The sequence below is a fragment of the Electrona antarctica genome (assembly GCF_951216825.1).
Source record: "Electrona antarctica genome assembly, chromosome: 8".
NCBI classification, from domain to species: Eukaryota; Metazoa; Chordata; class Actinopteri; order Myctophiformes; family Myctophidae; genus Electrona; species Electrona antarctica.
The window spans coordinates 36129818-36157792 of NC_136789.1; the positions used below are offsets into that span (position 1 = coordinate 36129818).

Sequence of the window (27975 nt, forward strand, 5' to 3'; positions counted from 1 at the left end):
TCAGTCAGTCAGTCAGTCATATGGACAGTCAGTCAGTCATATGGACCGTCAGTCAGTCAGTCAGTCAGTCATATGGACAGTCAGTCAGTCAGTCAGTCAGTCAGTCAGTCAGTCATATGGACAGTCAGTCAGTCATATGGACAGCCAGCCAGTCAGTCATATGGACAGCCAGCCAACCAGTCAGTCATATGGACAGCCAGCCAACCAGTCAGTCATATGGACCGTCAGTCAGTCAGTCAGTCAGTCATATGGACAGTCAGTCAGTCAGTCAGTCAGTCAGTCAGTCATATGGACAGTCAGTCAGTCATATGGACAGTCAGTCAGTCATATGGACAGTCAGCCAGTCAGTCAGTCAGTCAGTCAGTCAGTCAGTCATATGGACAGTCAGTCAGTCATATGGACAGTCAGTCAGCCAGCCAGTCATATGGACAGTCAGTCAGTCAGTCAGACAGACAGACAGACAGTCAGTCAGTCAGTCAGTCAGTCAGACAGACAGACAGACAGACAGACAGTCAGACAGACAGACAGTCAGTCAGTCATATGGACAGTCAGTCAGTCATATGGACAGTCAGTCAGTCAGTCAGTCATATGGACAGTCAGTCAGTCAGTCAGTCAGACAGACAGACAGTCAGTCAGTCATATGGACAGTCAGTCAGTCAGTCAGTCAGACAGACAGACAGTCAGTCAGTCATATGGACAGTCAGTCAGTCAGTCAGTCATATGGACAGCCAGCCAGCCAGAGGTCCTAATGGTTTGTTTCGTGGTGTGTTTCTCCAGGTCAGAAGATCAGCCCTGACGGGAAGGCTAAGATCCAGCTCCAGCTGGTCCTCCACACGGGAGAGAGCTCCACCTTCCACTTCTCCAACCAGAGCTCTGCGGCCAAGGACCGCGACGCTGCCAAGGAGCTGCTGCAGCAGCTGCTGCCCAAGTTCAAGAAGAAGGCCAACAAGGAGCTGGAGGAGAAGAACCGGTGAGAGAGGTCTTCTCTCCTCGAGAGAAAGAGGCGGTTTGATTCAGGGGGTGGAGACCCCTTTTCACATGTTTTTATTATGTTGATAGCCATATTAGTCAGATCTACAGGTGCCGCGCTACGAGCTTGTAGATCTGCAATTTTTGAAAAATCTTTAAAATGTGGCGCACATCTTTGAATCATTTACATATATTTTTGAGGATTTTTTACATGAAATAATTTGAGAACCACTGACTGAGGTTATTCAGAAAGCTGTCATGATTTAGAAGACTAAGGGTGCGCTTCTTTTGTGTCAGAATGCTGCAGGAGGGTCTATAGATCTGTGTTTCTGTGTCAGAATGCTGCAGGAGGGTCTATAGATCTGTGTTTCTGTCAGAATGCTGCAGGAGGGTCTATAGATCTGTGTTTCTGTCAGAATGCTGCAGGAGGGTCTATAGATCTGTGTTTCTGTCAGAATGCTGCAGGAGGGTCTATAGATCTGTGTTTCTGTCAGAATGCTGCAGGAGGGTCTATAGATCTGTGTTTCTGTGTCAGAATGCTGCAGGAGGGTCTATAGATCTGTGTTTCTGTCAGAATGCTGCAGGAGGGTCTATAGATCTGTGTTTCTGTCAGAATGCTGCAGGAGGGTCTATAGAGCTGTGTTTCTGTCAGAATGCTGCAGGAGGGTCTATAGATCTGTGTTTCTGTGTCAGAATGGTGCAGGAGGGTCTATAGATCTGTGTTTCTGTGTCAGAATGTTGCAGGAGGATCCCGTGCTCTTCCAGCTCTACAAGGACCTGGTGGTGAGTCAGGTGATCAGTGCCGAGGAGTTCTGGGCCAATCGGCTGAGCAGCCTGGACAACACGGCCAATCGGCTGAGCCGCCTGGACAACACGGAGCATGGCCTGACCAATAGCAGCAAGCAGGAGGTGGGGATCTCTGCTGCCTTCCTGGTGAGTACACGCACACACGCAAGCATGCACACGCACACACGCACACAGATGCATATCTGGTGAGTCCATACCAGGCACATCAACGGGGTCTTGACCTCCTGCCCAGGGCTCCAGACTAACTTTTTCACAGGTAGCACTGGTGCCACCTACCTTTTCATTTGGTAGCGCCACCACAAATTAGGTAGCACCATTTTTTTCTTTGTATAGCGTGGTATTAATACATGATCTTATCATGCCCCCACATCGGGCGCCATTTATTTATGTAGTGGTTTCCACCATTAAAGGTTTGAATCATAAAACCCCCTACAAAGGTCACTGTGTAAAAAACAGCAACCTACCTGGTTATACTTCAAAACACTGTAGATGGTTTCAACCCACCACAAAGTCACTCAGTCAATAAATGCAATATTTATATTCCACACACAGAAAGTCAGTTTAAGGTTTTGTGTTGAAAATTAAATGCAGTCCAAACCTTTTGAATTAATAAAGTGACAATTTGTACAATATCTCCATTACCATTATCCAAATTAATTCCTTATTATAATATTTCTACATTTTGGAAAAAATCTTTTGCAATGTGAAATGCCACCAAATTCTTAATCCTTTTCCTTGTCTTTATGGGCCAACTTGTGAAAGCTGCATGCTTTTATTGTGAAGGCAAAAGTTTCTGAATGCTCTCAGAGCCTGCATATCTCCGCGTGCTGAAAATAGCTGATCTACAAGCTCACAACGCGTCGCGTCCGTGACGCGTTGTGAGCTTGTAGATCAGCTATTTTCAGCACGGAACACGAAGAATAAATCAGGCACTCACTGGGAGGGAGATTAATGTATTTTGTTGGCCGATCAGCATGTATGGACCTATGGTATGGACACATAGGCTACCTCCTCGATGCAAACATAACAAGCTTTGGAAGCTATTTTTCGTGGCACATGTTTAATCAAACAACACGTTTACTAAGTTTCACTCAGTGTTTGGGTCGGGAGTCGGCTGTCTGTGTAGATCATGACTGATCATCATGCAGTTAGATATGCGCGCTGCGCGCTCCAGTGAAATTGTACAGCTGAGAAAGATTAGTTAATTTGTGTCGGATAAGCTGCATTCAGACCTGAATATATATTCGCCTCGGTTCGTCCAGTTTGTACCGCGGCAGGTCTGTAAAAGACTGTCCTCTCCAGAGCATGAACACAGCATTTACTACATGCTGAAATAAATGCTAATACATTTCCTACATGCAGACGTTCAGTATTTGATGTGTATGTACAACAGGCAGACATTCGGCCTCAGACAGACGGATGCAACGGGTTGAGGTACAACCTGACGGCTGACATCATCGAGTCCATCTTCAGAACGTATCCCGCAGGTAAAAAAAACACACGTATGACCTCTTTTTTTTTTACTAAAACTACAACATGACGTCACTGAGCCGCGGTGGTAAGAGACTCACCGCTCACCCAAACACATCTCTCTGTTTTTACTAAAACTACAACATGACGTCACTGAGCCGCGGTGGTAAGAGACTCACCGCTCACCCAAACACACCTCTCTGTTTTTACTAAAACTACAACATGACGTCACTGAGCCGCGGTGGTAAGAGACTCACCGCTCACCCAAACACATCTCTCTGTTTTTACTAAAACTACAACATGACGTCACTGAGCCGCGGTGGTAAGAGACTCACCGCTCACCCAAACACATCTCTCTGTTTTTACTAAAACTACAACATGACGTCACTGAGCCGCGGTGGTAAGAGACTCACCGCTCACCCAAACACACCTCTGTTTTTACTAAAACTACAACATGACGTCACTGAGCCGCGGTGGTAAGAGACTCACCGCTCACCCAAACACATCTCTCTGTTTTTACTAAAACTACAACATGACGTCACTGAGCCGCGGTGGTAAGAGACTCACCGCTCACCCAAACACACCTCTCTGTTTTTACTAAAACTACAACATGACGTCACTGAGCCGCGGTGGTAAGAGACTCACCACTCACCCAAACACATCTCTCTGTTTTTACTAAAACTACAACATGACGTCACTGAGCCGCGGTGGTAAGAGACTCACCGCTCACCCAAACACATCTCTCTGTTTTTACTAAAACTACAACATGACGTCACTGAGCCGCGGTGGTAAGAGACTCACCGCTCACCCAAACATCTCTGTTTTTACTAAAACTACAACATGACGTCACTGAGCCGCGGTGGTAAGAGACTCACCGCTCACCCAAACACATCTCTCTGTTTTTACTAAAACTACAACATGACGTCACTGAGCCGCGGTGGTAAGAGACTCACCGCTCACCCAAACACATCTCTCTGTTTTTACTAAAACTACAACATGACGTCACTGAGCCGCGGTGGTAAGAGACTCACCGCTCACCCAAACACATCTCTCTGTTTTTACTAAAACTACAACATGACGTCACTGAGCCGCGGTGGTAAGAGACTCACCGCTCACCCCAACACATCTCTCTGTTTTTACTAAAACTACAACATGACGTCACTGAGCCGCGGTGGTAAGAGACTCACCGCTCACCCAAACACACCTCTCTGTTTTTACTAAAACTACAACATGACGTCACTGAGCCGCGGTGGTAAGAGACTCACCGCTCACCCAAACACACCTCTCTGTTTTTACTAAAACTACAACATGACGTCACTGAGCCGCGGTGGTAAGAGACTCACCGCTCACCCAAACACATCTCTCTGTTTTTACTAAAACTACAACATGACGTCACTGAGCCGCGGTGGTAAGAGACTCACCGCTCACCCAAACACATCTCTCTGTTTTTACTAAAACTACAACATGACGTCACTGAGCCGCGGTGGTAAGAGGCTCACCCAAACACATCTCTCTGTTTTTACTAAAACTACAACATGACGTCACTGAGCCGCGGTGGTAAGAGACTCACCGCTCACCCAAACACACCTCTCTGTTTTTACTAAAACTACAACATGACGTCACTGAGCCGCGGTGGTAAGAGACTCACCACTCACCCAAACACATCTCTCTGTTTTTACTAAAACTACAACATGACGTCACTGAGCCGCGGTGGTAAGAGACTCACCGCTCACCCAAACACATCTCTCTGTTTTTACTAAAACTACAACATGACGTCACTGAGCCGCGGTGGTAAGAGACTCACCGCTCACCCAAACATCTCTGTTTTTACTAAAACTACAACATGACGTCACTGAGCCGCGGTGGTAAGAGACTCACCACTCACCCAAACACATCTCTCTGTTTTTACTAAAACTACAACATGACGTCACTGAGCCGCGGTGGTAAGAGACTCACCGCTCACCCAAACACATCTCTCTGTTTTTACTAAAACTACAACATGACGTCACTGAGCCGCGGTGGTAAGAGACTCACCGCTCACCCCAAACACACCTCTCTGTTTTTACTAAAACTACAACATGACGTCACTGAGCCGCGGTGGTAAGAGACTCACCGCTCACCCAAACACATCTCTCTGTTTTTACTAAAACTACAACATGACGTCACTGAGCCGCGGTGGTAAGAGACTCACCGCTCACCCAAACACATCTCTCTGTTTTTACTAAAACTACAACATGACGTCACTGAGCCGCGGTGGTAAGAGACTCACCGCTCACCCAAACACATCTCTCTGTTTTTACTAAAACTACAACATGACGTCACTGAGCCGCTCACCCCAACACATCTCTCTGTTTTTACTAAAACTACAACATGACGTCACTGAGCCGCGGTGGTAAGAGACTCACCGCTCACCCAAACACACCTCTCTGTTTTTACTAAAACTACAACATGACGTCACTGAGCCGCGGTGGTAAGAGACTCACCGCTCACCCAAACACACCTCTCTGTTTTTACTAAAACTACAACATGACGTCACTGAGCCGCGGTGGTAAGAGACACACCGCTCACCCAAACACATCTCTCTGTTTTTACTAAAACTACAACATGACGTCACTGAGCCGCGGTGGTAAGAGACTCACCGCTCACCCAAACACATCTCTCTGTTTTTACTAAAACTACAACATGACGTCACTGAGCCGCGGTGGTAAGAGGCTCACCCAAACACATCTCTCTGTTTTTACTAAAACTACAACATGACGTCACTGAGCCGCGGTGGTAAGAGACTCACCGCTCACCCAAACATCTCTGTTTTTACTAAAACTACAACATGACGTCACTGAGCCGCGGTGGTAAGAGACTCACCGCTCACCCAAACAGATCTCTCTGTTTTTACTAAAACTACAACATGACGTCACTGAGCCGCGGTGGTAAGAGACTCACCGCTCACCCAAACACATCTCTCTGTTTTTACTAAAACTACAACATGACGTCACTGAGCCGCGGTGGTAAGAGACTCACCGCTCACCCCAACACATCTCTCTGTTTTTACTAAAACTACAACATGACGTCACTGAGCCGCGGTGGTAAGAGACTCACCGCTCACCCAAACACATCTCTCTGTTTTTACTAAAACTACAACATGACGTCACTGACCCGCGGTGGTAAGAGACTCACCGCTCACCCAAACACATCTCTCTGTTTTTACTAAAACTACAACATGACGTCACTGAGCCGCGGTGGTAAGAGACTCACCGCTCACCCAAACACATCTCTCTGTTTTTACTAAAACTACAACATGACGTCACTGAGCCGCGGTGGTAAGAGACTCACCGCTCACCCAAACACATCTCTCTGTTTTTACTAAAACTACAACATGACGTCACTGAGCCGCGGTGGTAAGAGACTCACCGCTCACCCAAACACACCTCTCTGTTTTTACTAAAACTACAACATGACGTCACTGAGCCGCGGTGGTAAGAGACTCACCGCTCACCCAAACACATCTCTCTGTTTTTACTAAAACTACAACATGACGTCACTGAGCCGCGGTGGTAAGAGACTCACCGCTCACCCAAACACACCTCTCTGTTTTTACTAAAACTACAACATGACGTCACTGAGCCGCGGTGGTAAGAGACTCACCACTCACCCAAACACATCTCTCTGTTTTTACTAAAACTACAACATGACGTCACTGAGCCGCGGTGGTAAGAGACTCACCGCTCACCCAAACACATCTCTCTGTTTTTACTAAAACTACAACATGACGTCACTGAGCCGCGGTGGTAAGAGACTCACCGCTCACCCAAACATCTCTGTTTTTACTAAAACTACAACATGACGTCACTGAGCCGCGGTGGTAAGAGACTCACCGCTCACCCAAACACATCTCTCTGTTTTTACTAAAACTACAACATGACGTCACTGAGCCGCGGTGGTAAGAGACTCACCGCTCACCCAAACACATCTCTCTGTTTTTACTAAAACTACAACATGACGTCACTGAGCCGCGGTGGTAAGAGACTCACCGCTCACCCAAACACATCTCTCTGTTTTTACTAAAACTACAACATGACGTCACTGAGCCGCGGTGGTAAGAGACTCACCGCTCACCCAAACACATCTCTCTGTTTTTACTAAAACTACAACATGACGTCACTGAGCCGCGGTCGTAAGAGACTCACCGCTCACCCAAACACACCTCTCTGTTTTTACTAAAACTACAACATGACGTCACTGAGCCGCGGTGGTAAGAGACTCACCGCTCACCCAAACACACCTCTCTGTTTTTACTAAAACTACAACATGACGTCACTGAGCCGCGGTGGTAAGAGACTCACCGCTCACCCAAACACACCTCTCTGTTTTTACTAAAACTACAACATGACGTCACTGAGCCGCGGTGGTAAGAGACTCACCGCTCACCCAAACACACCTCTCTGTTTTTACTAAAACTACAACATGACGTCACTGAGCCACGGTGGTAAGAGACTCACCGCTCACCCAAACACATATCTCTGTTTTTACTAAAACTACAACATGACGTCACTGAGCTGCGGTGGTAAGAGACTCACCGCTCACCCAAACACACCTCTCTGTTTTACTAAAACTACAACATGACCTCACTGACCCGCGGTGGTAAGAGACTCACCGCTCACCCCAAACACATCTCTCTGTTTTTACTAAAACTACAACATGACGTCACTGAGCCGCGGTGGTAAGAGACTCACCGCTCACCCAAACACACCTCTCTGTTTTTACTAAAACTACAACATGACGTCACTGAGCCGCGGTGGTAAGAGACTCACCGCTCACCCAAACACACCTCTCTGTTTTTACTAAAACTACAACATGACGTCACTGACCCGCGGTGGTAAGAGACTCACCGCTCACCCCAAACACATCTCTCTGTTTTTACTAAAACTACAACATGACGTCACTGAGCCGCGGTGTTAAGAGACTCACCGCTCACCCAAACACATCTCTCTGTTTTTACTAAAACTACAACATGACGTCACTGAGCCGCGGTGGTAAGAGACTCACCGCTCACCCAAACACATCTCTCTGTTTTTACTAAAACTACAACATGACGTCACTGAGCCGCGGTGGTAAGAGACTCACCGCTCACCCAAACACACCTCTCTGTTTTTACTAAAACTACAACATGACGTCACTGAGCCGCGGTGGTAAGAGACTCACCGCTCACCCAAACACATCTCTCTGTTTTTACTAAAACTACAACATGACGTCACTGAGCCGCGGTGGTAAGAGACTCACCGCTCACCCAAACACACCTCTCTGTTTTTACTAAAACTACAACATGACGTCACTGAGCCGCGGTGGTAAGAGACTCACCACTCACCCAAACACATCTCTCTGTTTTTACTAAAACTACAACATGACGTCACTGAGCCGCGGTGGTAAGAGACTCACCGCTCACCCAAACACATCTCTCTGTTTTTACTAAAACTACAACATGACGTCACTGAGCCGCGGTGGTAAGAGACTCACCGCTCACCCAAACATCTCTGTTTTTACTAAAACTACAACATGACGTCACTGAGCCGCGGTGGTAAGAGGCTCACCGCTCACCCAAACACATCTCTCTGTTTTTACTAAAACTACAACATGACGTCACTGAGCCGCGGTGGTAAGAGACTCACCGCTCACCCAAACACATCTCTCTGTTTTTACTAAAACTACAACATGACGTCACTGAGCCGCGGTGGTAAGAGACTCACCGCTCACCCAAACACATCTCTCTGTTTTTACTAAAACTACAACATGACGTCACTGAGCCGCGGTGGTAAGAGACTCACCGCTCACCCAAACACATCTCTCTGTTTTTACTAAAACTACAACATGACGTCACTGAGCCGCGGTCGTAAGAGACTCACCGCTCACCCAAACACACCTCTCTGTTTTTACTAAAACTACAACATGACGTCACTGAGCCGCGGTGGTAAGAGACTCACCGCTCACCCAAACACACCTCTCTGTTTTTACTAAAACTACAACATGACGTCACTGAGCCGCGGTGGTAAGAGACTCACCGCTCACCCAAACACACCTCTCTGTTTTTACTAAAACTACAACATGACGTCACTGAGCCGCGGTGGTAAGAGACTCACCGCTCACCCAAACACACCTCTCTGTTTTTACTAAAACTACAACATGACGTCACTGAGCCACGGTGGTAAGAGACTCACCGCTCACCCAAACACATATCTCTGTTTTTACTAAAACTACAACATGACGTCACTGAGCTGCGGTGGTAAGAGACTCACCGCTCACCCAAACACACCTCTCTGTTTTACTAAAACTACAACATGACCTCACTGACCCGCGGTGGTAAGAGACTCACCGCTCACCCCAAACACATCTCTCTGTTTTTACTAAAACTACAACATGACGTCACTGAGCCGCGGTGGTAAGAGACTCACCGCTCACCCAAACACACCTCTCTGTTTTTACTAAAACTACAACATGACGTCACTGAGCCGCGGTGGTAAGAGACTCACCGCTCACCCAAACACACCTCTCTGTTTTTACTAAAACTACAACATGACGTCACTGACCCGCGGTGGTAAGAGACTCACCGCTCACCCCAAACACATCTCTCTGTTTTTACTAAAACTACAACATGACGTCACTGAGCCGCGGTGTTAAGAGACTCACCGCTCACCCAAACACATCTCTCTGTTTTTACTAAAACTACAACATGACGTCACTGAGCCGCGGTGGTAAGAGACTCACCGCTCACCCAAACACATCTCTCTGTTTTTACTAAAACTACAACATGACGTCACTGAGCCGCGGTGGTAAGAGACTCACCGCTCACCCAAACACATCTCTCTGTTTTTACTAAAACTACAACATGACGTCACTGAGCCGCGGTGGTAAGAGACTCACCGCTCACCCAAACACATCTCTCTGTTTTTACTAAAACTACAACATGACGTCACTGAGCCGCGGTGGTAAGAGACTCACCGCTCACCCAAACATCTCTGTTTTTACTAAAACTACAACATGACGTCACTGAGCCGCGGTGGTAAGAGACTCACCGCTCACCCAAACACATCTCTCTGTTTTTACTAAAACTACAACATGACGTCACTGAGCCGCGGTGGTAAGAGACTCACCGCTCACCCCAAACACATCTCTCTGTTTTTACTAAAACTACAACATGACGTCACTGAGCCGCGGTGGTAAGAGACTCACCGCTCACCCAAACACATCTCTCTGTTTTTACTAAAACTACAACATGACGTCACTGAGCCGCGGTGGTAAGAGACTCACCGCTCACCCAAACACATCTCTCTGTTTTTACTAAAACTACAACATGACGTCACTGAGCCGCGGTGGTAAGAGACTCACCGCTCACCCAAACACATCTCTCAAATAAAACACTAAGGGTTGCCCACCTGCCCATGGCAGCTAAATAAAACACTAAGGGTTGCCCACCTGCCCATGGCAGCTAAATATAACACTAAGGGTTGCCCACCTGCCCCTGGCAGCTAAATAAAACACTAAGGGTTGCCCACCTGCCCCTGGCAGCTAAATAAAACACTAAGGGTTGCCCACCTGCCCCTGGCAGCTAAATAAAACACTAAGGGTTGCCCACCTGCCCCTGGCAGCTAAATAAAACACTAAGGGTTGCCCACCTGCCCCTGGCAGCTAAATAAAACACTAAGGGTTGCCCACCTGCCCTGGCAGCTAAATAAAACACTAAGGGTTGCCCACCTGCCCCTGGCAGCTAAATAAAACACTAAGGGTTGCCCACCTGCCCCTGGCAGCTAAATAAAACACTAAGGGTTGCCCACCTGCCCCTTGACATTTACCCCTTGAACTCTAGCAAAGAACCTTGAAGACGTCATGGTGTTTATGTGTGGTTGTGTTTCAGTGAGACAGAAGGACAGGTTCGGGTTAACTTCATGGTGTTTATGTGTGGTTGTGTTTCAGTGAGAGAGGACAGGTTAGGGTTAACTTCATGGTGTTTATGTGTGGTTGTGTTTCAGTGAGACAGAAGGACAGGTTAGGGTTAACTTCATGGTGTTTATGTGTGGTTGTGTTTCAGTGAGACAGAAGGACAGGTTAGGGTTAACTTCATGGTGTTCATGTGTGGTTGTGTTTCAGTGAGAGAGGACAGGTTAGGGTTAACTTCATGGTGTTCATGTGTGGTTGTGTTTCAGTGAGAGAGGACAGGTTAGGGTTAACTTCATGGTGTTTATGTGTGGTTGTGTTTCAGTGAGAGAGGACAGGTTCGGGTTAACTTCATGGTGTTTATGTGTGGTTGTGTTTCAGTGAGAGAGGACAGGTTAGGGTTAACTTCATGGTGTTCATGTGTGGTTGTGTTTCAGTGAGAGAGGACAGGTTAGGGTTAACTTCATGGTGTTCATGTGTGGTTGTTTTTCAGTGAGAGAGGACAGGTTAGGGTTAACTTCATGGTGTTTATGTGTGGTTGTGTTTCAGTGAGAGAGAAGGACAGGTTAGGGTTAACTTCATGGTGTTTATGTGTGGTTGTGTTTCAGTGAGAGAGGACAGGTTAGGGTTAACTTCATGGTGTTTATGTGTGGTTGTGTTTCAGTGACACAGAAGGACAGGTTAGGGTTAACTTCATGGTGTTTATGTGTGGTTGTGTTTCAGTGAGAGAGGACAGGTTAGGGTTAACTTCATGGTGTTTATGTGTGGTTGTGTTTCAGTGACACAGAAGGACAGGTTAGGGTTAACTTCATGGTGTTTATGTGTGGTTGTGTTTCAGTGAGAGAGAAGTACGGAGAGAACGTTCCTCACACCATGACGGAGAAGGACTTCTGGACCAGGTTCTTCCAGTCGCACTACTTCCACCGAGACCGCATCAACACCGGAACCCAGGACATCTTCTCCGAGTGCGCCAAGGAGGACGAGAAAGGTATGAACCCAGGACGCGAGTTTTTTATTCCTAGGATGGCTGAGGTTTTCGAGGAATTTGGAGCGCTGTGATTGGTTGTCAGTGGAGTAGGAAGCGCTGGGCTGTGTTTTGGACCGCACACAAGTGTTTATGCCTACTAGTACTCTATGACTAGTACTAACCCTATCTCTAACTCTAACCTAAACATAACCGCAAGCAGGGGAGCAACGCACCCCTCACCAACCTTAATCCAAAAACTATTAAAAAATCTGTGGTAGTAAAAGAGGTGGTGGCAGTGGGGCGCGGACAGGTGAAGCATGGTATTACAAGTCGGCGTAGTAATCCACTAGGCTAGCGAGGCAGCTGGCAGAATAGGGTTTTGTGTTTTTATTAGAAGGTGAGGTTCCGCCCGCGCGGGCGGCGCTTTCCTTGGTTACTAGTAGTAGGGCGGGGCGAAGCCCTAGTGGCCGGAGTGGTAAAACGAGCGCTCCTAACCTGAGCTATCCTAGGAATAAAACATTTGCACCCAGGACATGTTCTCAGAGCACGCCAAGCAGGATGAGAAAGGTACTGTAGGAACCCAGGACATGTTCTACGAGCTTGTAGATCTGCTATTTTTGAAAAATCATGAAAATGTGGCGCACATTTTTGAATATATGTGACTAGATTTGATTGAGAGACTGCCATTGGATTTTTAATTTTCGTTTTTTCATTTCATATGGAAGCAGGGAATCATAGCTTCAAATTGACATATTGGTTGTTCAGTTTGACCCACCAGTTTTGGAGATATGGCTTATAGAAAAATGTCTTGCAGGAGTAGTGGAAAAAGACCAAGCAGAGAAAATGGGCTTCCAAGCTTTAGTTCAGTGATCTGTGACTTTAGGGGGCGCTGTTTTCCCTTCATTCCTCCATTAGTCAACCAGCAGTGTTGCCATGTCTGCTTATTATAAGCAGACATGAGTTAAAAACAAAATAGTATTTATAATATGTGACTAAATTTGACTGAGGGACTGCCATTGGATTTTTTTGAATTTTGTTGGTTGTTCAGTTTGACCAACCAGTTTTGGAGATATGGCTTATAGATAATGTCTTGCAGAGAAACAGCGAGTTGAGAAAACAGGCTTGAAAGGTTCACTTCTGTGGACTCTAACATTACACCTAGCTACATGTTTAAGCATTTATTTCATATTTACATGTCTTCTGTGGACTCTAACATTACACCTAGCTACATGTTTAAGCTTTTATTTCATATTTACATGTCGATTCCATGCTCTAGTATGTGAAGAGTCTGCCTGTGCTATTTGGGAAAAAAGCTGAAAAGCTGGATTTTGCGTGATGGCAGTCTCTCAGTCAAATCTGGTCACATATAATGCAGATCAACAAGTTACTATTTTGCAATAGTGCAACCACTCCAAGGAACAGCAATGTCTGTGTTAACCTATGTGACTATGTGTGTGACTATAGCCAAATTCCAATACCGCAACTTTCACACTCACTCCCCTCGCGTCCTCCACTCGCTCCTCGGCTCCGCCCCCAGCGAGGAGGAGTGGAGGAGGAGAGGATTCGATGCGAGGACAGTGGTGGAGTGGATTTGCCTCTAGAATCGGAATGTACTCCGCTGTCATTTCAAAGCGACGGCACATTCCGCGATCACTTATGACGTGAATCAATTCAATTCAATTCAAAGGGCTTTATTGGCATGGGAAAACATACGTTTACATTGCCAAAGCAAAAGTGGTGGAACAATACAGTGTCACACAGCTGGATCACTGGAACTCTGAACCCAGAGCCATACAGTCTACAGAATAGACAATTCATTTTTGTGTAACCGAGGCCAATGTGTATGTATTGGTAACATGTGCAACAAGGCTATTTATTCCTGAAATAGTGAATAAGCGCCAGGATGCGCACACTTTTATATTATATGATTGTGAATGTGAAGGGAATTCCTGACCTGCCCGCAGCCCGCGTTCCTTTTTGCTCGTATAAATAACCCCCCTCCTCGGACAGTCCCTCCTCCGACGGTCTTTGCAAATAACGGTCTTTGACACTATAACAGGAATTATAGGTAGTCTCTCTGACTTACATAATTCAGTTCAGTTCAGTCCACATATAAATAAATACATTTTTGTCACCGTCATTCATAGCAGTCTGTGCATTCAGGCATGCACAGAGAGAAATTAACTATAGCTTTTGAGGTGCGCACAATATAGCCTACTTTTATTATGCTTATATCACACAACGCAATAAAGCCAGTGGCTTGTTGTGGTCCTTTCACTTTCACATAGGCTATACATAGGCTACTGTATCATTCTGAAGCTCTATTAATTCAGCGAAAATGTGTCTCTTCAACAAACAGCAAAGCTTTTTAGTTTAATGTGTGTGCGTGTGTGTGTGTGCATGTGTGTGTTGGGTCAGCGACAGCGTCTCATCAGCCGCAGCGGCCGGCAGCTAGTGGATGGGGGGTGGGGGGGGGTGCATAGTATCGGGTTTCAAGCAGTGTTTTCTGTGCCACATGTGGAGGAGGCGGACTTATGTCACTGGAGAAGGAAAAAAACATGTACACGTGATGCGGAAATCCGCAGCGAGGAGACAACATACCCCACCGAGCCTGCACCTGATGTACACTCGCTCTATGCGGTCTCGGAGAGCCCACTCGGCTCCTCCACTCGACTCCACTCTCCTCCTCGATGGAGCACTTTAACAATCGGAACGTTAACCATTTCCGGGTCAAGCTGGAATGACCCCGAGTGATCGAGTGGGAGTGAGCGAGTGGCCGAGATTTTGGGTATTGGAATTTGGCTTATGTGACTATGAGTACCAGTAGGGGCAAAAGTGGCGCTGTTGTGCCAGAAACAGAGCGAGAGAGATAGTGCCGCACATAGATATATATAAGAAAGCTAGATGGCTCACCCGCGCTCTGGCCAATGGAGAGCGACGTTGCTACGTGGCGGCCATCTTACCTCGGGGCAGCATAACATTGTGTCTATGGGGCATGTACTTTTAAATAACCATAACTTGCTCAATTTTCAACGGTTTGGTTTGTTATAAACGTCAGAGACGTCCGCATACTTGTATGCTTTTATATGACGTTCATTTAAAAAAAAACTAAATTAAGCAGATAAGCGTCCTGAATCATAGCCACGTTGACAACGTTTGTAATAAACCAACCTGCGAGTTATGACTGTTTCTGTTTGAGCTGCCATTGAACATACTGTACTGTATTCCCGAAGTAAGATGGCCGCCGGGTGAACAACGTCAGAAACTCCGCCTATTTATATATATGTATGGTGCCGCACTGTTGCCTGCTAATGAGAGAGAGAGAGGGGGGGGAGGGGAGAGGGGAGTTGCACCACTCAGTTCACACAGGTGTGATTTTGAATATTCAAAGGATTTATAGATAGAAAAAAGGTGTCTTTCTTCCACCTCCCCAAACCATTATGATTGTGAATGATTTTATTCTTGACTCAACACATTCACATGATGAAAACAATTGTGAAGGACTTAATATAAGTTGACTGAGTGAACTGAGCGGTGTGCCATCTAGTGGTTAAACGCTGTCATTGCAGGTCTGAAGTCTATGGTGGTTCAAGGAGTGAAGAATCCTCTGGTAGACCTGACGTCATTGGACGACAAGCCATCTGATGAGGTCATCATTATTATTATTATTATTATTATTATTATTATTATTATTATCATCATACTGATGTCACGGTGTCCCTCAGGGCCCTTATCTCTCCTAGTGTAAAGTGTTAACAGTGATATGGTGTCCCTCAGGGCCCTTATCTCTCCTAGTGTAAAGTGTTAACAGTGATATGGTGTCCCTCAGGGCCCTTATCTCTCCTAGTGTAAAGTGTTAACAGTGATATGGTGTCCCTCAGGGCCCTTATCTCTCCTAGTGTAAAGTGTTAACAGTGATGTGGTGTCCCTCAGGGCCCTTATCTCTCCTAGTGTAAAGTGTTAACAGTGATGTGGTGTCCCTCAGGGCCCTTATCTCTCCTAGTGTAAAGTGTTAACAGTGATGTGGTGTCCCTCAGGGCCCTTATCTCTCCTAGTGTAAAGTGTTAACAGTGATGTGGTGTCCCTCAGGGCCCTTATCTCTCCTAGTGTAAAGTGTTAACAGTGATGTGGTGTCCCTCAGGGCTACGGCATGGCAGCTCCCTCCTCCTCCAGGTCGGTGAAGGACAACAGTAACTCTGCCATCATCAAACGCTTCAACCACCACAGTGCCATGGTGCTGGCAGCAGGCCAACGCAAAGGGTGAGAATATGACCCTGACCCCTAACCCTGACCCCTAACCCAACCACCACAGTGCCATGGTGCTGGCAGCAGGCCAACGCAAAGGGTGAGAATATGACCCTGACCCCTAACCCTGACCCCTAACCCAACCACCACAGTGCCATGGTGCTGGCAGCAGGCCAACGCAAAGGGTGAGAATATGACCCTGACCCCTAACCCTGACCCCTAACCCAACCACCACAGTGCCATGGTGCTGGCAGCAGGCCAACGCAAAGGGTGAGAATATGACCCTGACCCCTAACCCAACCACCACAGTGCCATGGTGCTGGCAGCAGGCCAACGCAAAGGGTGAGAACATAACCCTATAACCTGACCCCTAACCCTAACCCTTCCATGGTGCTGGCAGTGGGCCAACGCAAAGGGTGAGAACATAACCCTATAACCTGACCCCTAACCCTATAACCTGACCCCTAACCCTATAACCTGACCCCTAACCCTATAACCTGATAAAAGGATGAGTCGAGTACAATCGTTTATAACCACCAGCACATCTCTCTCTCTCTCTTAAAGGGACGCTGCCGGCTGCCCGGCCAGTGTGTTACTAATTAAAGGTGTTAATCTCTTAAAGGGACGTGTTACTAATTAAAGGTGTTAATCTCTTAAAGGGACGTGTTACTAATTAAAGGTGTGGTTCTCTTAAAGGGACGTGTTACTAATTAAAGGCCCGCCCTGACATGACAGAGTGAGGACGTGCTCCGTGGTGCTCCACACTGACAAACAAAATTGAAGCCTAAATCGAGCCCAATTTTGACATAAACCTCACATTCCACCTTATGCTTACACACTAAAGCAGTAGATAAGTTATTATTTCTCTAGGGGCAGCCAAATGCCGACTAATACTAGAAACAAGGGAGGCAAGCAAAAGCAAGCACGCGAGGCAGAGGAAGAAAGCATGGCAGCTGCCAGCTCTCACACCACGCCAAAAAAAAGATCCAACGCTGACATGATTGAGGTGATCAAGAACGAGGTCTCAGCCCTACGAGAGGACATAATGGCCGAATTCCGTGCCACAGCCAAGAAACTGCATCAAGATCTCATGAAAGAATTCAACATTACAGCCTCCACCATGCGGGCTACAATGACCGAGCACGCCGAGAGGATCTCCAGCCTTGAAACCTCACAGAATGATGTAGTAACAAGACTGGAAACGCTCGAGTCCCAGCACGCTGCTATTGTGAATGAAAATACAAAACTAAAGGCAGCTTTGGATGACTTACAGAACCGGTCCCGCAGGCAGAACCTCCGCGTGGTCGGAATCGCAGAAAAAGAAGAAGGAAGTGATTTAACAGCATTTATGATCGACTTTCTGAAGGAAACCCTGGGCGAAGATGTTCTGGATGACGGTACCCTGATAATCGACAGAATTCACCGCGTTATGGGACCGAGAGCACAGCGCAACAAGCCCCCCAGACCTAGGCCAATATTAGTCCGCCTGCACTACTTTCAGACAAAAGAAAAAATCCTCCGCAAAGCGCGTGAGCATGGACCGCTCATGTACAAAGGAAAGCGGGCTTATATCTTCCAGGATTTTTCTGCAGATTTGGCGAGACGTCGTGCTGGGTTTTATGAGGCGAAATCTAAATTAAGAGAAGCCAAAGTGGAGTTCCGCTTAATCCACCCAGCAAAACTAAAGGTTTTCTACAAGGAGGAGATACACATGTTCCTGGACCCCAAAGATGCGCTCTCTTTCTACCACGGGACCATCGCGCCTGCGATGGAAGCGGACCTGGACCAACAGGACCTGAGTCCAAGTTCAAGTTCCCCCAACATAGCCGATGATGATGACGAGACCGACACGACTTCAAGTCCAACTCCCCCAAGCGAGGCAGCCGACGGTGTTGCCGTTGCCGACGGAGGAGGAGCCGATGCCCCCCCCCTCCAAAGTGAAGAAGCCCTGGAGACTGAGTAACATTCAGGTACCCCCCCCCCCCCCCCCCCTCTCTTCACCCACCGGGAGGCCAACACAACACACAAGCGCAAATAGGCTAGACTGTTTTTTGTTTTCGTCCCCCCCCCCCCTCGTTTTCTGTGACACGTAACTTTTGAGACATTCCTCACTCCAGCGCTTACCGAGACAACAGAGAGACTCAGCAGTCACAGAGCTTGATTCAGCCTGGGGCTGAGAAGTTGCAATACCACGTTTATTTTTCAGATCTTACTTTCATTACGTCACAGACTATTATATTTAAATCCCGTTCCTATGATGTGCTGAAATGGTTAAAAGAGACTGCCGTTTATTTTAGCATGCAGTAGACCTGTAGGCTCACCCGCTTTATATAGCCTGTTATTATTACTCCGCATTCTGGATGGCAATTCCCTGCAGGTCTTCACTCTAATTAATACTCCATTTTGGTTACTCTTTTTCTTTTTCTTTCTACCCACCCGTTTATTTTTGTCTGTTTCTTTCTTATTTATTTTTATTTACTTTTTATATGCAGTACTATCCTTAATCAGCCTAATATGGGCGAGTAATGCTACCATGGGATAGTGTCGATTGATAGAAGAATCGATATGCGTGTAGCCTGTGTGTGTGTGTGTGTGTGTGTGTGTGTGTGTGTGTACGTGCACGTGCCCAGCTAATATGTATGTATGTATGTATGTATGTATGTATGTATGTATGTATGTATGTATGTATGTATGTATGTATGTATGTATGTATCATGTGTATGTATCATGTGTATGCGTCTACCCATTAGGTGGTGGGTTTATTAAGTGCTTTGCGCACGGGAGGAGAGAGGTAATTATTTAATTGTAGACCCTACCCCACTCAGTAGATGGCGCTGCTGCACTATACTTTAAGTTGGAATGTTTCATGACAATAATAGGCTTAGTGCAGCTTTGCAGTGTTGTCTGACTAACCAACGCTCTGTGTTACACACAGAACGAGGTATAACTGATGAAAAATGGGAAAAAAGAACAAAAAATGGGGGGGAAGAATGAAGAGAAAATAAAATAAAAAATAAAAATACAAAAGCAAAGTGTAACAACATTGGTGGTTTGTCTGTTTAATGTGATATAATTTAGGCCAGAAAGATAGACGTGCCCCAGAAACTCCCCCCCCCCCCCCCCCCCCTCTCCCCTATCAGTCTTGGCCTGTGGTACTGCTGACAGTATTGGGACAATTATTAATTGACACTAGGGGACTGTTTTGTATGTATGTATGTATGTGTGTGTATGTGTGCATGTGTGTATGTATATGTGTGTGTATGTATATGTGTGTATATATGTGTATGTATATGTGTGTATATATGTGTGTATGTGTATATGTATATGTGTATATATATGTATGTATATGTGTGTATGTATGTATATATATATATATATATATATATATATATATATATATATATATATATATATATTTAAAAAAAAAAAAAAAAGATAACACAGGGGGCCAGTTCTGGGGCACCTATCCATTTGTTTATACTCTTTGTTTAGTTAGTGGAGAGTGTTCCTGTCAGCTAGTTGACAGCGTTCAGAGTAAATTCTGTTCGAAACTGGCCTTTCCATTTGGGGGAATAGGCCTGGGATGGAGGGGAGGGGGGTCAGGAGGGAGGATGATAGGAAAGGGTTTTTCTTTTAAGTCTTACTATGTTATTTCATTTATTTGTTTGTTCCCCTTTCCTTCCCTTGGGCATATAATTGTTTTTCTATTGCACCGTCATTATGATTTCATAAAAATATATGGGACATGAATACGGTTCTTAAATGGGCCTCTTGGAATATAAAGGGCTGTGGCCATGTGATTAAAAGGAAAAAAATTCTGACATTTTTGAAAAAAGAGAAAGTCTCTATTGCACTGTTGCAGGAAACTCATTTATCTGACATTGAACATGCCAAACTTAAGAGGGACTGGGTTGGACAAGTTTACTTCTCCTCGTATAGCTCAAACAAAAGAGGCACTGCAATCCTCATTAATACAAATATTCCACTCATTCTTGAACACCAAGAGAAGGACCCAGAGGGTAGATTTATCCTTATAACTGGTAGCATACTAGGCCAACACGTAACTATACTAAATGTCTATGGCCCAAATAAGGACTCTCCTAAATTTATATCAGATATGATCCTATTATTTCACCAACATAATAAAGGAATGGGACTGATATCCGGTGATTTCAACTGTATTTATAATAGGGAGATGGACTCCTCTTCTGCCCGGGTTTCCAATCCTAGAGCCTCTAAGGTTTTCAAAAATATGTGTGAATCCACAGGTCTCGCGGACGCATGGAGAGAACTAAACCCTGACATTAAAAACTACAGCTTCTATAGTAGACCACACAACTCATATAGTAGACTTGACTACATGCTAATTCCAGCTTGCAATATGCATACGGTGCAGTCTAGCAGTATAGGCTCTATTGTTTTATCCGACCATGCAATAACGTACCTGGAGCTAGACATAGGTATAAAGATCCCTAAAACCCCCCACTGGAGATTTAATACATCATTACTTAAAAATGAGGAATTCTGCTCTGCAGTTAAACATAATCTCTCTCTGTACTGGCTAGAGAACCAACTATCTCCAGTGCCATCAGCAATAATATGGGATGCAGCCAAAGCTACAATAAGAGGCCATATAATCTCCCAAGTATCACGACTCAAGAAACTGAGGACAGTAAAAAGAGAAAAACTTGAAACAGAGCTGGAGAAATTAGAGCATCAGCATAAACAACACCCTACCCAAGCAAACTGGAACCTGCTGGCCCACGCTAGAGCCAAACTAAAACTAGATCATACCAAGCATATAAATAAACTTATGTTCTTCACTAAACAAAACCATTATGAATCTGGTAATAAGCCAAGTCGGTTACTAGCACATCAATTACAAAAGGAACAAAATGAAAGGACAATTAAATCCATTGAAACACAAGACGGCTCAATATCCTACGATCCTCTCTCAATTAGCAAATCATTTGAAAACTTTTATAAAAACCTCTACGCATCAGAAAGTGAAGCAACATCAGAGGACATCTCCAATTTTTTAAATAGACTTACACTACCAACTCTTACAGACGAAGATAGGAATGTGTTGAACACTCCATTCACACCGGAAGAAATATTGGCTGCTCTTAAGGCAATGCCATCAGGAAAGGCCCCCGGTTTGGATGGCTTTCCGGTGGAATTTTATAGTACATTTTGGGAAGACATTCGCCCCATCTTAATGCCTGCTATTAACGACCTCATGGCAAAAGGCATTATGCCTGACTCCTGGCGAAATGCCTCAATTAGCTTATTATTAAAGAAGGATAAGGACCCTGTTAAGTGCTCCTCCTACAGGCCAATAAGTTTGCTGGGAGTGGACGCAAAAATAATCGCTAAGGCGCTCGCTAGAAGACTTGAGAACTTCCTTCCGAAACTTATTAATCCGGACCAAACAGGCTTTGTCAAGCACAGGCTTGGCACAGACAATGTGAGGCGCACCGTGAATGTCATGGATCATATACGTAGGGCGGGGGAACCAGCATTAATTGTCTCCCTAGACGCACAAAAAGCGTTTGACAGGGTGGAATGGGGCTTCCTGTTTGCAGTCCTGAAGAGAATGGAGATGGGCGATAACTTTATTAATTTGGTGAAATTGATGTACTCTGACCTTTCAGCTTCAGTAAATACAAACGGCCTACTCTCAAAGAAATTCCCTGTACGGAGATCCTGCAGACAAGGCTGCCCCCTGTCCCCACTTTTGTTCTCCGCGGCCATTGAGCCACTGGCGGAAGCCATACGGTCCAGTGAAGATATAAAGGGAATCCTAATAGGAGACAAGGAACACAAAATATCGTTATACGCTGACGACGTTCTTTTATACTTGTCCAACCCAGTTCCCTCAATTAATGCAGTGTTGAACATTCTATCAGAATTTGGCCAGTTATCAGGATATAAGGTTAATTTAGGAAAATCGATGGCCCTGCCCCTAAACGTTCCTGTAGGAATTGATCTGGAGTCATCCTCACTCTTTCAGGTGACAAAGACAGGTTTTAAATACTTGGGGATCAACATCACCTCTAATCTGAAAGAACTGATTGACTCAAATTACACACCCCTGGTTTCTAAGATTAAACAAGATTTAACTAACTGGTCAATCCTCCCGAATACCCTGCTCGGCAGGATTAATGTAATCCGTATGAATATTTTACCTCGTTTAAACTATCTATTCCAAAATCTTCCCTGCTATTTACCACACACATTTTTTCAAAAGATTAACTCTTTTATATCCAAATATGTGTGGAACAGGAAAAAGCCCAGACTAAAACTTTCCAAATTGATGAAGCCAAAACACATGGGAGGCATTTCTTTACCAAATTTACAGATTTATTACTGGGCTGCACAGATAAAACACATGATAAGTTGGTGTTCAAAAAGACAAAACTCAATGTGGATTGAGACAGAGGCAATGTTGTGTCACCCAAGATCATTAGACTCCTTACTGTTTACTTACAATGTAGATAACATACAAGATCTTGCTGATTACTATGCTCCCTATAATACACTTATGGTTTGGAAGGATGTGAGGAAATACTTGAAGATTCCCAAATTCATGTCAATCTATTCATCACTCAGACTAAATCCAGACTTTCCCGCCCAATTGCAAACTATTGGACTTTCTGACTGGAACATAAAGGGCATTGCCCACATTGCACACTTATATACCCAGAGTATTATGAAATCGTTTCAACAACTAAAAGAAGAATTTAATCTTACAAATAGGGACTTCTTCAAGTATCTCCAAATCAGACACTTTTTGGAAAGTCAGAGGAGAGAGGGGAAACTACGTTTTGAAATGACAGAAATTGAAAAGTTATTTATTAGCCCTGATGTCAGGAAGGGTCATATTTCAGATATATATCATATACTGACTAATATTGATACCTCCTCCTATGACTCACTAAAACGAGTATGGGAAGAGGATATTGGGGTGACGTTCGACCCAGAAGAATGGATCTTCATCTGTAACAAGATATTTCCTAAATGTACCTCTATAAACATCCATGAATTAAATTTCAAATTTTTCCACAGAACGTATTACACACCTCTCCGTCTTCATAATATGTTTCCCAACACCTCAGAACTTTGCTTCAAGTGTCATAAGGAAGTAGGTACTATTATGCATGTCTTTTGGGAGTGTGATCTAATTCAGCAATACTGGAAGATGGTCCATTTTCACACTCAGAAAATCCTAGGCAAGGTCCTTAATTTTACTCCCAGTCTATATTTACTGAACCATGACAGTGGTTTGACCTTGGACCCTGACTCCACCCGTTTATTAGACATGTTGACATATCTTGCTAAAAAATGTATTCTGTTACTGTGGTCAACCCCCCAAGTACCCTCAGCTAAAATGTGGCTTACCCAAGCCTCTACTTTCTTGCCTTTGGAGAAACTCACTTATGACCTTCACCAAAAGACAGACAAATTCTGGAGCATGTGGTCACCCCTATGAAACTACATTAGAAATGTGGATGCCACAGAGAACGTATGAGAATGTCCCACTACACTAACTGTTACCTTTATTTTTGAACGGTGCAAAAACATAAACAAAACAAATGTATTTTGGTTAACACAACCCAAGGACCCCCCCCCCCCCCCTCCCTTTTTCTTTTCTTTTTTCTTTTCTTCAATTTTCTTTTCTGTTTGTTTATTATTTCATTTTTTAATGTTTTTAGTTATCCTTTGGACACTGATGTATATGTTGCCTAGATCCGTCTTGGCATACGACGTCTGATGTATGTATGCTGTAAGGTGTCAATGTAAAAAATCAATAAAAACTATAAATTACAACAACAAAAAAAGGTGTGGTTCTCTTAAAGGGACGTGTTACTAATTAAAGGTGTGGTTCTCTTAAAGGGACGTGTTACTAATTAAAGGTGTGGTTCTCTTAAAGGGACGTGTTACTAATTAAAGGTGTGGTTCTCTTAAAGGGACGTGCTACTAATTAAAGGTGTGGTTCTCTTAAAGTGACGTGTTACTAATTAAAGGTGTGGTTCTCTTAAAGGGACGCTGCCGGCTGCCCGGCCAATGAGAGCAGCAGTATGGACGGAAACTCCAGAGATTCAGACCTGGTCCAACCGCCACTCAAGAAGGTCAGTTATATCCCTGACCTCTGAACCCTGACCTCTAGAAGGTCAGTTATAACCCTGACCTCTGAACCCTGACCTCTGACCTCTAGAAGGTCAGTTATATCCCTGACCTCTGAACCCTGACCTCTAGAAGGTCAGTTATATCCCTGACCTCTGAACCCTGACCTCTAGAAGGTCAGTTATAACCCTGACCTCTGAACCCTGACCTCTGACCTCTAGAAGGTCAGTTATAGAACCCATAAGGGTCCATTTGGTTCCATTTGTACACAGCAGAGTACAAAGCAGATCCACTATGAGCTTGCATATCTGCTAGTTTTTAATACTATGGGTATAATAATGGGTTTAGTCATGTCTATTTGTAGTAATTCAATTCTTACATTGTGATCATTTATTTCTCAGGTGAAACTACAGGAAGCCATAGAGTACGAGGACCTGCAGAAGGAGAACGCACCCAAAACCCTGGCTCTGAACCTCAGGAAGTCTGACAGGTAAACCCTGGCTCTGAACCTCAGGAAGTCTGACAGGTAAACCCTGGCTCTGAACCTCAGGAAGTCTGACAGGTAAACCCTGGCTCTGAACCTCAGGAAGTCTGACATTACAGTCATTTAGCAGACGCTTTTATCCAAAGCGACTTACAATAAGTGTATTCAACATAGGTAGGGAACAAAAACTACTAATCACCAGAAGTCTTTAGTGCATTTTCTGCAAAAACAAGCAACCAAGAGTATACCTAGCGCTAAGGTAAAAGTGCAATATATCAGCTACCTATTTCCTTAACCAGATGAGACAAAATAGCTAAATCAAATGAGCATGAGCTAAAACAATTAAGTGTATCGACTAAACAAGATCCAATAAACAATACAACAATAGAAAACAAGCGTTCGTACAACTAGTTAACAACAAGTAGGTCAGGCAGAGAGGAAGGGTAGTGTTTCCTGAAGAGGTGGGTTTTCAACCTGCGGCGAAATATGGGCAGTGACTCTGCTGTCCTAACATCAGTGGGGAGTTCATTCCACCACTGTGGGGCCAGAACAGAAAAGAGTCGTGACCGTGTGGATCGGCCAGAAGGACCCTTGAGTGACGAGGCAATCAGTCGCCCCGAGGTGGCAGACCGAAGTGGTCGGGCAGGGGTGTAGGCATCGACCATAGCCCGGAGGTAGGAAGGAGCTGTTCCTTTCACTGCCCTATAGGCTAACACCAGGGTTTTGAACTGGATGCGGGCCGCTACGGGGAGCCAGTGTAGAGAACGGAGAAGGATGGTTGTGTGGGAGAACTTGGGGCGGTTGAACACCAGACGAGCCGCAGCTTTCTGAACAAGCTCCAGAGGTCTGATGGCAGATGCCGGAGCACCAGCAAGGAGGGAGTTGCAGTAGTCCAGGCGGGAGATGACGAGAGCCTGGATGAGCACCTGGGCTGCCTTCTCCGTGAGGAAGGGGCGAATCCTCCTGATGTTGTAGAGGAGGAATCTGCAGGACCTTGTCACTGATGCGATGTTTGCCGAGAACGTCAGTTGATCGTCCAGGGTCACACCCAGATTTTTCGCAGTCCGAGTTGAGGTCACCACAGCATTATCAATGGTGATGGCCATGTCTCGGTGCGGACAGCCCTTCCCCGGGAGGAACATCAGCTCGGTCTTGTCCAGGTTGAGCTTCAGGTGGTTTGTCGACATCCACGCCGAGATGTCAGCCAGACAAGCAGCAATGCGTGCCTCCACTTGGGTATCAGAGGGGGGGAATGAGAGGATCAGCTGGGTGTCATCGGCATAGCAGTGGTAGGAAAAGCCATGGGAGTGGATGACAGCACCCAGAGATGTAGTGTAGAGAGAGAAAAGAAGAGGACCCAGAACCGAGCCTTGGGGAACCCCAGTTGTGAGCCTGTGTGGTTCTGACACAGACCCTCTCAGCATCACCTGGTAGGAGCGACCCGTCAGGTAGGATGCAAACAGGGAGAGTGCAGAGCCTGAGACACCCATCCCCTCGAGGGTGGAGAGGAGGATCTGATGGTTCACCGTGTCGAACGCTGCAGACAGGTCCAGGAGTATCAGGACGGAGGAGAGAGAGTTCGCTCTAGCGGCATGGAGCGACTCCGTCACTGCCAGCAGGGCAGTCTCTGTCGAGTGACCCACTTTGAAACCAGACTGGTTGGAGTCCAGGAGGTTGTTCTGGTGGAGATAGGAGGACAGTTGTTTAAAGACAGCACGTTCGAGAGTTTTAGATAGGAAGGATAGAAGGGAAACCGGTCTGTAGTTCTTGATCTCAGAGGGGTCAAGTGTCGGTTTCTTCAGGAGGGGGGTGACTCTGGCAGTCTTGAAAGTAGAGGGAAAGTAGCCAGATGTCAGAGAGGTGTTAATAAGGTGGGTTAAGAAGGGAAGAAGTTCAGGTACAATAGACTGCAACAGAGTGGATGGGACCGGGTCCAGAGAGCATGAGGTGGGGCGACTAGAGGTAACAAGGAGAAGGACCTCGTTAGGGGAGAGGGGAGAGAAGTGGGATAGAGAGGGGATGGGGGGGGGGAAGAGGAGTAGATGAAGGTAGAGAGGGGGGGGTGGCAGGCAGACGGGTGTGGGTAGTGCGCAGGGCACCAGCCGGGGGAGGAGGGAAGGAGGATCGGATATCGTTCACCTTCTTGTCAAAGAAGTTGGCGAAATCGTCAGGGAGGAGGGACGAGGAGGGAGGAGGGGGTGGTGGTTGTAGGAGAGAGGAGAAAGTTTCAAAGAGTTTTTTAGGGTTGGAAGCAGAAGCCTGAATTTTAGTGCAGAAAAAAGCAGCTTTAGCAGCTGATAGAGAGGAGGAAAAAGTAGAAATGAGAGATTGGAAGGTGAGAAGGTCCTCCGGGAGGTTGCCATTTCTCCATTTGCGCTCAGCCGCTCTCAGGCTCCGTCTCTCAGTCCGCACTGAGTCCGACAACCAGGGGGCAGGTGGAGTTTGGCGTGCAGGCCTGGTGGTGAGGGGACAGAGATGGTCGAGAGAAGAGGATAGAGTAGAGAAAAGAAGATCTGTGGCGGTATCAGGGGATAGAAGAGCAAAGGATTCAGGGGCAGGGAGAGCAGAGAGAACAGAAGAGGAAAGATCAGTGGAGGAAAGTGAGCGAAGATTGTGCCGTGAGGAAATCATGTGGGTAGGGAGGGGCTGTGAGGGGGGAGAGGAGAGAGAGAGAGAGTAGGACATGAAGTAGTGATCAGAGAGTTTCTTACCCTTTTCACTGGAAAGAGGAGTGACAGACAGGTTAGCAATAGAGCAGCCTCTGGTGAAGATCAGGTCCAGTTGGTTGCCCGCCTCATGGGTAGGAGGAGATGGGGAAATAACTAGGTCAAAGGCGGCGAGAAACGAAAGTAGTGGGTCTAGCTGCTTCTCAGTCGGGAGGTTGAAGTCACCCAGAAGGATGAATCCAGAGCCATCGACAGGGAAGTGGGAGACTAGATGGTCCAGCTCCTCCAGGAAGCCACCAGCAGGGCCCGGTGGGCGA

The 27975-nt window shown here is 45.9% G+C and overlaps 1 protein-coding gene across 2 annotated transcripts in view; it reads left to right on the forward strand.

Annotated features, from left to right (window-relative positions):
* The window catches only part of gtf2h1 (general transcription factor IIH, polypeptide 1), a 64673-nt gene that overhangs the window by 8326 nt on the left and 28372 nt on the right, over positions 1-27975 (forward strand). For both annotated transcript variants that reach the window (XM_079507912.1, XM_079507911.1), the window contains exons 3-10: positions 778-970; positions 1704-1902; positions 3170-3263; positions 12008-12157; positions 15706-15785; positions 16278-16396; positions 24426-24513; positions 24910-24998. In XM_079507912.1, coding sequence (XP_079364038.1) covers positions 778-970; positions 1704-1902; positions 3170-3263; positions 12008-12157; positions 15706-15785; positions 16278-16396; positions 24426-24513; positions 24910-24998 — 1012 coding nt within the window. The remainder of the gene's footprint in view (positions 1-777; positions 971-1703; positions 1903-3169; positions 3264-12007; positions 12158-15705; positions 15786-16277; positions 16397-24425; positions 24514-24909; positions 24999-27975) is intronic.